This window comes from Palaemon carinicauda, chromosome 8 (assembly GCF_036898095.1).
Source record: "Palaemon carinicauda isolate YSFRI2023 chromosome 8, ASM3689809v2, whole genome shotgun sequence".
Classification (NCBI taxonomy): domain Eukaryota; kingdom Metazoa; phylum Arthropoda; class Malacostraca; order Decapoda; family Palaemonidae; genus Palaemon; species Palaemon carinicauda.
This window is the reverse complement of record NC_090732.1, coordinates 83,308,599-83,318,837: the sequence shown is the minus strand read 5'-3', so window position 1 is coordinate 83,318,837 and position 10,239 is coordinate 83,308,599. Positions and strand designations below refer to the sequence as shown.

Below are 10,239 nucleotides of genomic sequence, written 5' to 3'. Positions count from 1 at the left end.
GAGCTTTGCTACACATCATGTGGCTAGCAAATTGTGCCAACATTTGCCTAGTTGGGGATGGTTTCAAGTTATCATAGATTATACACACTGACTATGGGCTCCAGAACTTTCAAATATGCAGCCCCATGATTGTATAACAAGGTCTCACTTGACATCAGGACTGATGTTATAATGATTTTAAGAAAAAGTTGAAGACTTTCTTGTTTATGAAGTGCTAAAATAGCTCAGTGGAAAACCTCAGGCTACATAGACTAAAATATTAGCTCTGCAACCTACTAAAACATCAAGGTGATATTAATAATCAAAATACAGTAATCAATGTCTTTTATTTCCTCGTAAAAGAGTTCTGCATGAAATACAAATGCAAAGTCAGATTTTGATGTACAACACTTTCTGTTAATTATGAATTTCATTCAAGTAAAGAAGATAAAAAATTACTGTACTTACAAACTGGTGAAATTACCTTACCTAAAAACCAAACCTTACTTTCTGGTGTGAGATATTTAAACCCACAAAAGTAATATTACAGACAAACTATATTATTTGATGAAAACTTTCATACATACTTATGGGAAAGCAATACAGTAATTCTAACACATCCTAAGTTTTGGAAAATATCTTCATACATTTTATGGAAATTAAATCATTTTTTCTAGTTATTGATAAACAAAAAATTAAAGCAAGAGAAAAACAGTTTGACCTAATGTAACTAATGTGATAAAGCAGCTCATCAACGAGATGATGATGATGATGATCTAGAATATCTGCGGCGTCTTGGTGGTGTACGGGACCGGGATCTCCTACGGGGCATGGGAGAACGTCTACGCATGGGCGGTGGTGAACGGCGACGCATTCTGCAAGAAAATATGGTGTTTCTTTGAATATCTTCCTTAACTATAATGCATTAAACAATCCATGTAATACTTTTAAATCCTGTATACTTTTTGCAATATAAAATGTAAAACTGTATGTAATATCAAAATTCTAAAAACTTATTTGCATAATGCCTCGCTATATCACAGTTCACATGTCGCTCCCTCAGTCAATTGCGGTTTTATACACATATGTAAATCTATACCATGGACTCCTCTGTATAGAGTGGATTTGTGAGGGTGGATCAGTTTTAATTTTTCCTTTTAATGATTTTTTGTTATAAATAATAATCTTTTAGCTTGAAATTAAGTAAGTAAATTAAAGTAATCATGCATATAATTGTGTAACACTTGTGACCTCATGTATTGTATTCATCAAATTTTCACCAATAAAAAATAATTTTACGTATCTTGTATATCCTGTGAGTTCCCTTTTTAAGATAAAATTATAAACTAACCTCTTCTTCTTCACCTCTTTACCCCAACTTGTAGTTCAATAAGTTAAAAAAGAAAAAGAGAACGGATGATAAAAGTATCATTAGTAAACAACAGAACGAAAGATGACAAATTTTAAAAATAATTTGTACTTTTCCTAACTACTGTATACAAACCTGCGTTCTTTACTATAGGAATAGAATAACAGGCTGGAATGGAAATACGGCAGTTAAACTTGTAACAAGGAGTAAATAACAGGCAGGACAGTTATCCTGTCGGCTGCAGGGTGGCATGCCCTCCAGCTAATTCTAACCTTAATTGAATTGCAGGGGGAACTTATTTCGAGGGTGGAGCAGGTGGGAAAGTTTGAGTAAAGAACTCAGGTTGGCATAGTTAGGAAAAATTCATATTTTTAAAATAACAATTTTCCCTTTACTAAAAGAGGCCCCGTTCCAACTGGCTAGAAAACCAGGGCAGGAATCTCAGGCTTTGCACTGTATGTGATGGCTTGAGTTCCTACACCTCATGAACCAAGAGATGGCTGATGGTAATCACTGTCCATGCAAAGTAGGAAGGAGGAGAGATTAGAGCTGTACTTCACTGTCCTAAACTCAACGCTAAACTGTAATTGCAAACAAAAAATTAATGTGTTTGCTTGGTTCACCACATTTTTCCTCGTAAGAAATGGGGGAAGCAGACTCAAGATGTTCATACACCCTCTTGCTGAAAGTCTAACAAACTTACATACCTCAGATGAAGTCCAAGCTGGTGAGTTATGATGCTGTACCCAAAAAGGGGGAAGATTAAAATGAAAAGAACACCAGTCACTCTTCACTTTCATCTTACACTAAAATGTTACCTCAGCTCTTGATCTGTGGATATCAGTCCTGTTAAGGAGCCAAGGAAGCTAAACCACCTGCTGAGCAGCTACTACAGGACCTAGAATATTTCTGTCCATAGTCCTATGAGTCACATTCCTCAGGCAATGGGCTGTGAAGGTGGCCTATCTCTTCCAGACTCCCTATTTAAGAACCTGTGACACAGAAGTTGCTTTAAAGGCCAAGGACACCGCAATGCCTCTGACGTTGTAGGCCTTGATGAGAACATGGTCTTCTTTGAGAATTTGTTCTTAGTCTTCCATGTGCTAAAAAACAGGTAATGCAGGCAAGGTCTGGTTACCCTGGTATGCTTAAGATAGCTCCTCTACGCCTTAACAGCAAATAGTTACCTCATGAAGACTAGTTATCATTATTATTACTTATTAACCTACAAACCTAGTTGGAAAAGCAGAATGCTATAAGCCCAAGGGCTCCAACAGGGAAAATAGCTCAATGAGTAAAGGAAATAAGGAAATGTATTACAAGAGATGTTTAAAAATAACATTAAAATGAATCGAACATATATTAACAATAAAAACTTGAAAATAACAAGAGGAAAAGGAATCGATAGAATAGTGATCGAGTGTACCCTCAAGCAAGAGAACTATACCCAAAGACAGTGGAGAGGCTATGGCACTACCCAAGACTAGAGAACAATGGTTTGATTTTGGAATGTCCCTCTCTAGAAGAGCTGCTTGCCATAGCTAAAGTCTCTCTTCTACCCTTAACAAGAAGAAAGTAGCCCCTGAACAATTACACTGCAGCAATTATACCCTTGAGTGAAGAAGAACTGTTTGGTAATCTGTATTGTTAGGTATATGAAGACAGGAAAATGTGGAAAGAATAGGCCAAACTATTTGATGTATATGTAGGCAAAGAAAAAATGAGCTGTAACCAAAGAGTGGGATCCAATGTAATACTGTTCGGCCAGTCAAAGAATGCCATGACACACTAGCGGTAATATCACAACAGGTGGCTGGTTCCCTGGCCAAACTACTACAAAAAATCACCTGAAATGATGAAAACCTGGTGTCCGAAGAAGCAGGATTCTAGGTCTGAATGACCTTAGGGACAAAGGTCAGAGAGACCTCCCTCCATCACCTTCAATGGGTGATGTTGAAGGATAGCCCGTGCAGTTGACTTATTCTCTTGGCAGATGCCAAGGCGAGAAGCAACACCTTCTTCAGGGTAAGATACCTACTGGAAGTGCACCAAAGAGTTTCATAAAGGGGACTCTTCAAAGAGCTTGGAACTTTAACTATGTTCCCAGTTGGGGGCTAACCTAGACTGGAAGGCAAGACTGCTCACAGTTCTGTATAAGTAAGGAATTTCCTCCGAAGAAGAAACATCAACCCCGTTAAGTCTCAAGACTTAGCTCCAGGCTGAGCGATAAGCTTTTATTGCAGAAATGAAGAAGTTTCTCATTATGAAGGTATAACAAAAAATCGGCAATTATGGGAAGAGTGGCTTTAAGCAGATGAATACCACTCCCATAACACCAACCACAGAAGACAGACCATTTAGCCTGGTAACTTGAAGCCGAGAAATTTTGGAGGTACCCTGACATCTATCAAGCTGTCTCTTAAGCAAAAAACCTCTCAAAGAGATGCTGGATAACCAACAGTGTGAGGCTGCTTCAGATGATATGGAATGCATGGGAGTTTCCTCAGAATCTCTGCTAGTAGATGTCGAAGATCTAAAATTCACTCCCAGTGTGGCCACATCGGTGAATACCAGGGTTGTGGAGAGATTTGGTGTTTCTCTCACTCTGTTGAGAACTTTTCTTAGAAGGCAGAAGGGTGAAAAAGTGTAAACGTCTTAACCCATCCAACGGATATTAAAAAGCATCTTTGAACATCGCTGCAGGATCTGGAACTGGAGAGCAGTACACGGGAAGCTGTGTTGAGAGAGGTGGCAAAAAGGTCGATGTTTGGAGAACCCCACAAAGTCATTCTCCACCAATGATTGGAGTTGTCCTGCTCAGCTGATCTACTATGATGTTCCTTCTGCCTGGAATGAAACAGACAAGAGGGAGATTGCATTGCCCTCTGACCACTAATTTGTCTCTACTTCCAGATGGCACAGGTGATGGGAAACTAACCACTCCCCCCCCTCTTCAGATAAGGCACTATGGTGGTGATGTCCCTCATCAACACCACCGAGTGTTGCTGAACAAGATGGCAAAAATATTCCGCTGCTAATTTTGCTGCCTTCAGCTCTAAATTAATTGATGTGTTTCAGAAAATCTATCTCCTACCACTTTCCTGACACTAACCACTGGTCTAACCACCATAGAAGATCCTCCCTGGAGTGTGGTCCCACTTAGATCAACATCAAGGGGTTGTCCCGATGCTGGGCTCAAGGTGACTAGATCCCATAGCAGTTTTCTTATATGGAGACTGGGCGTCCCATTGAAGCTAGATTTTCCAGCAACACCTGCTATTGTTGTGCTATAAGTTGGAGCTGTTGGATAAAAGAGATGACGTGATGCAGATGAGAAATTCTGTCTACCAAGTCCGCAAGGATCAGCTAGTCGTTCCAGTAACATAGCAGATGAATCCTGATGGTGTAGGGCCCCAAGACGATACCAGTTTGAAGATCCTAGTGAAGACCTATGGCACTGTTGACACCCTGAAGCAGTCCTAGGACCTTGAAGTGGAATACTTGACTGTCTGGTAAGACATGCAAGAACTTTCTGATCACCAGATGTATCAGGATTTGAAAGCAGGTGTCTTCCAGATCCAGAGTGACCATAAAGTCTCCTGGTCTGACAGCTTGGTCAGCTGTGGCCCCGTCTCCATCTTGAACTTAGCCTGCTTGATGAACAAGTTCAGAACTAAGAGGTAGATGACAGATCTCCAATCTCTAGACAGACCAATTGACAAGAATGAATCGACTGTAGAAGCCAAAAGACCTGTTGTCGACTTTCTGGAGAGTCTCTTTTTAATCATCATCTGGATATCCTGTTGTTCCTGTTGTAGGGCTTGATGTCTGTCTGAACCTTCTTTGTATGACAACGATGCTATCGGCAAGGGAATTAGGAGGGGCAGAATTGATGAATGGGAGGTGGTATCCAGACCACAGGTCATGGATGGTCTAATCCTCCTCCCCATATGACAGCTACCTCCAATTCTTTTAAAGGCAACCCCCTACTGGTCGTGAGGTGGGGGAACTACCAGTCCTAACGTATGTTCTTTCTTCTCCCCTGGGTCAGCCTTGACCCTGTCTGGTTGAAAAAGTTGTGCATGCTTCTTAAGAATGTTCAATTCGTTAACTGAGGATTTGTTGGTAGTAAGGGCAACCGGTGGTCTGGCTGTACCAGAGTTAGAGGGTTGGGCTGTGAAAAAGAATCAGCCCTCTGCATCAAAGTCCAGTGTTTCCTTCTGCCAGTTCTCTGTTGCTGCAGAGATGAGGTCCCGTGGAAAGAGAAACGGGTGCTCCAACAATGCATTCCTCAAGTTCATGCTCTTCGGCTGCCCTATCCTCTTATGGAATCTGGTGGTAACAGCATATCGCCGTTTCAGAACTCAATTTGCCCATTGAGATGTCAGCTGGACCATAAGATACTCCATACCCTTGGCTCCTAAAAGATAAAATTCTTCAGAGCCTCCTACTTCTTTGGGTTTGACAGATTCTCTGTGCTGGCCACATAGCCAAATGTATACAACCAATTGTTGATCGAGGAAGCAGTCTGCAGAGAATGTATTGTTGTTGTCTCCATGTTGGAAGCCTCCACCTATTTGAAAAGATACGGTAACGGAGGAGAGCCTGTTTGATGAGCAACCCAGGGTCAGCTTTGCCACCACTAGATCTAGAGGAAGAGAAGAAGGGTTAACATCCAACACTCGGTATTATTTCCTTTGCTTGGGTATGAGGTTAGGAATCAGGGGAGAGGAGTTTGAAGATCCAAAAGAATCCGTTTTCCTGGAAACGTTGTCCCCTATCTTTTTAAATATGTCCTTTGCTACACAACAGGTCAAAGACAGATCTTCTACCCTTTGGGGAAGAAGGCCAAGCTTCCTCAACACCGGTGACTGAATGAAGCTCGACACTGACTCTTCTTCCTTAGACAGATGAGTCTTAGGGCCTGCAGGGGAAATATCCCAAGCTGAAACCTCTGACTCCCCGTCTGAAAATCTCTCTTCCTGGTCAAGGTTGTCAACATAAGAATCCTGGCTATCCTGGGTCTAAGAAGTGGCTTCTGAAGGCTCGGGCCTACTGCTTTGGTACTTGACCCTAAAAACCTAAAGTTGCAACTGGAGACTGGCATTGTTGGGTAGAACGGATTCCAGATTTGCCTTGAGGTCTTTCCTTTCCTTTCCCTGACCTTATTCTCGAGTACTTTGGTTTGGCGTTGAGAGGAGGAGGCACATTTTCTACATGTCAGGTCTGGATGTTCCTCCGAAAATGTGATGGGAATCAGTCTGTAGGAATTCATCACAAATTTCTCTGAGAATAAAGAATAGATATGTGCCGAAAGTATCGGCCATTTTTGTGAGTATTGGTATCGGTACTGACCACTGTCATGACACCAGTATTGGTATTGGCCTCCACCATGAGTATCTGGTATCAATAACAGCCAATAAAAAAATTAGCTTAAATTGCCAATACTCCGATACAGGTACTTTGGGTTATTCAAACATAAAGGTTTCCTTGTGTTTAGATTAAACATGTTTCCCACAATTATCATATCGTGAGGCAAAACAACGAGGCTGAAACCACTTCATGCGATTGATGTGACTAATGTATTCCATCATATTTATCAGCCATCTTTCTCATTATACATTTGTAGAATTATTTGTTTTATGAATTATTTTTCTTTCTATACTACTTCATATTCAACCTGATAAAACAATATTATGATAAGAAGTTCTGTAAAACTATATTTAGCTGTACAGTTAGAGAGAGAGAGAGAGAGAGAGAGAGAGAGAGAGAGAGAGAGAGAGAGAGAGAGAGAGAATATTTGTTATGTGAACGCTTACTGCAAATTTACGTATTTTGACAAGATTTCATATACCGTATTTCCCTTGTCTTAAGACTAAACTTTTTTCCTAAAATCACCCAGCATCTTAACACTGAGAAAAAGTTGTATAGGGGAGTTTGACAACCCTCAAACACTCAACTATTGACATACAAGCACTCACAATCACCATATATAATATAAACTTACAATTATTATTGATATGTAATAAATTCATTTTTTGGGGCTCAGGCCATGTCATCCTGATGGAAGGGTAGCCTTCTAAGGGATATTTCCTACAGTGATACTCCCAGAGAATTAAACCAAAGGTCTCCAGGATTGTAACTCCTGGCACAAGTATCCAATAAAGGATATCGCATAACATGAGGGGACGTATTCTAGATACGACTCATGGCAATTTTCACCCCGAATAGATTTAACGCTTTGATGTAAGGGGGAGGAGTGGCAAAAGAAAGGGGTGCTGTTCTAGGTACCAGGTGGACCTCCTTCCCTACTACTAGCGTGACGCCATTCCTATTCTAGTAGCCTGCTAAGAGTGTTGTGCTCCCCCTTAGCCCAGTGCTTTTGACTAGTTTTTCTTTTTGAATTTTCAGCATGCAATCCCAAGCATCTTTGTCATCTGGAAAGAAGTTGAGTATTAATTATTTCCTGTGTATAATTTTAGCCTCCCTTTTACAGTTAAATTTCAATAATTTAAGTGTTTGGGTGAACGTTGACAAGACCGGAGGCAGTCATTTAATGACTGCAGTCGCCAGTTACATTTTCGCATTTTATTTAGTTACTAGGGCGACAATTCCCAGTTTTAAAGCTATTATATTAGCTAGTTAGGCAAGTTATCCAAGATGTGATATTGCATGCATGAAAATTATTCCTTTTTCTATTATGTGACTTTACTTATCGTATGCAGGCGGGAGCCCTGGTGGTACCGATTACCTTGGCCAGGGCTCCTATCAGAGCAAGGCTACTCTTGCTCATATATACGTTAGTAAAGTAATTCCACTTGTTTAGCCTTAGCCTTATCGTTTCTTCTCGATTCGAATGAGATGTTACATTCTCTAGAATCTATAGACAAATTTCAATATTTATTCTCTCTCTCTGAGAGAAGAGGCTAAAACTTTCCTCCCTCCCCGAGTAGAACGATGTTCTTACTGCCCCCAGCTTTGATTCAGATAGTGACATCCTCAGGGTGCCCTTGTCTTGCCGACGACAATGTCGTCAGCACAGGAAGCCATGCTTTCCCAGTTCATTGTTTGAGGAAGGCGGCATACCTGCCGCCACCTCTGATATCAATGAACTGTAAGACCCTCAACCCCTTCCCCCTCTGTCGTTTAGTGACGTCATGCAGTCACAAGATTCTTTCACCAGTATTCTGACAATCATCCCAGCTTGCTAGGATGACTGCATTACCGGCTGGTACCCTGCCGGCGGCAGTTAGTTTAGCTGTCTCTGCCACCTTCCCCCTAAACTCCATTCCTTCACAGGAAGTTAATAAAATTGGGGGAAGATTGAGATGGCTTCCAGTGGAAAACCTAACATACTTTGGAAAGTACTCAGCTCTCTCTTGAGCTGCCAACCACATTCATTGCCGGCGACAGACCTTTTGTGGATGGGTGGGAGCCAGAATCTGATTCTGGTAAGGAGACAGTAGGCAGTCTTATAGTCTTCCTACACTTCCAGCTGTTATGTTCATTCATAACAGTAAGAAATTCTCCTTCCTTAATCTTTCTCTCTCTCACTCAGTTAGCACCGTCAGGTACTAACCCAACACCGGCAGTGTCTGCCGGAAAACTACTGTATACAACTATACAGTAGTACAGATGTTTTCCAACATACTCTGTGTTTCCTATCACAGATGATTGTTGAGATCATGATATTCTGTTGAGGCTGAGTACTCCCTCAACACCCAGATGGTTTTCCTTGATCATCAGGGACTTAAAATACCCGAACGGTATTAATATTATACTACAGGTGGATAATGTTAGTATAAGCTATTTACTAACTCTAACTCTAGTTCCTAGAGTTTCTTTACCTTGTATCCTCCCTATCAGGGAAACTGAATATTAATACAGACGGAGGTCTCAACAATGGCCTGGGAGAGGAGATACAGATATGTCTTGTCTATTTCCTTTCAAGCTTACTATCCTAAGCTACCATAAACAATAGTGATTACTATTGTTACCATAAACTTTATGCTTTTATATCACTGATATAAAAAACAAAAAATACTCATTTGGTATTTTCCTTTACAGGATAACCCTATGGAGAAGTACGAAGCGTTGTTCTGCAACCACAAGGGGAAAGACTTCTGTGGTCATACGTTGTGCAGGACTCATGCCCCCTGCTGCATCGTCACAGGAGTCCTAAGGTATTGGGACCCTAAGGGTTGCCCCACTTGCTCAACCCTGCTGGCCAACGGCTTCGGCGAAGCCCCCTAGTTACCCTAGAGACTAGGGATACAGCGAGGGACACCCTTTGCAAATGGGTAAGAGGGTTCCAAAACAACTCTCCTGGACCATACTTTCCCAATGACTCCCTGAGGTGCCTACTGTTCCCCAAGGCTCTGCCGAGTGCGGTGCCCCAGCAACAGCTCCGGTCCCCCTTCGTTCCACTGAAGACTGACTCGGACATCAATAAGGCCCTAGAAGGCATGGACATCCACCTAACAGGACCTACTACAAGGTGGCCCTGAAGAGCATGCGGACCCTCCCTGAGTGGAGGAAGAAGGATCGTTGCCAACGGCAATAGACGACCCTCAGTTTGCCGTGACGGCATACCAACCTCTGCCGTCAACGTCCTCGGCCCCAACTCCACAACCTGTTAAACGCAAGCGAAGAGATTCTGACATCTCTTCAACGAATGATAGAGTCGTTCCAACGGGAACAAGACGATGCGGGAATCGATTAAGCAGCACCAAAGGTTGTTGCAGGAGAAGATGGACTGCTTCGGAACCACCATGGGCACCTCTAAGAAGCCTCTTAGAGTGTCTGATCTCCCTCATTGGTCATAGACTAACCCCTGGAGGTATGAGGAGCATATGCCAATGATGAATGGGAAACTCTTCGTTTCCGAGAAG

General features: G+C 41.8%; 1 protein-coding gene across 2 annotated transcripts in view; it reads right to left on the bottom strand.

Moving 5' to 3' along the window:
- Positions 1-307: 307 nt before the first annotated feature.
- The window catches only part of LOC137645783 (RNA-binding protein with serine-rich domain 1-A-like), a 191,192-nt gene continuing 181,260 nt past the window's right edge, over positions 308-10,239 (bottom strand). For both annotated transcript variants that reach the window (XM_068378704.1, XM_068378705.1), the window contains one exon: positions 308-854. In XM_068378704.1, coding sequence (XP_068234805.1) covers positions 731-854 — 124 coding nt within the window. In that variant the 3' untranslated portion in view covers positions 308-730. The remainder of the gene's footprint in view (positions 855-10,239) is intronic.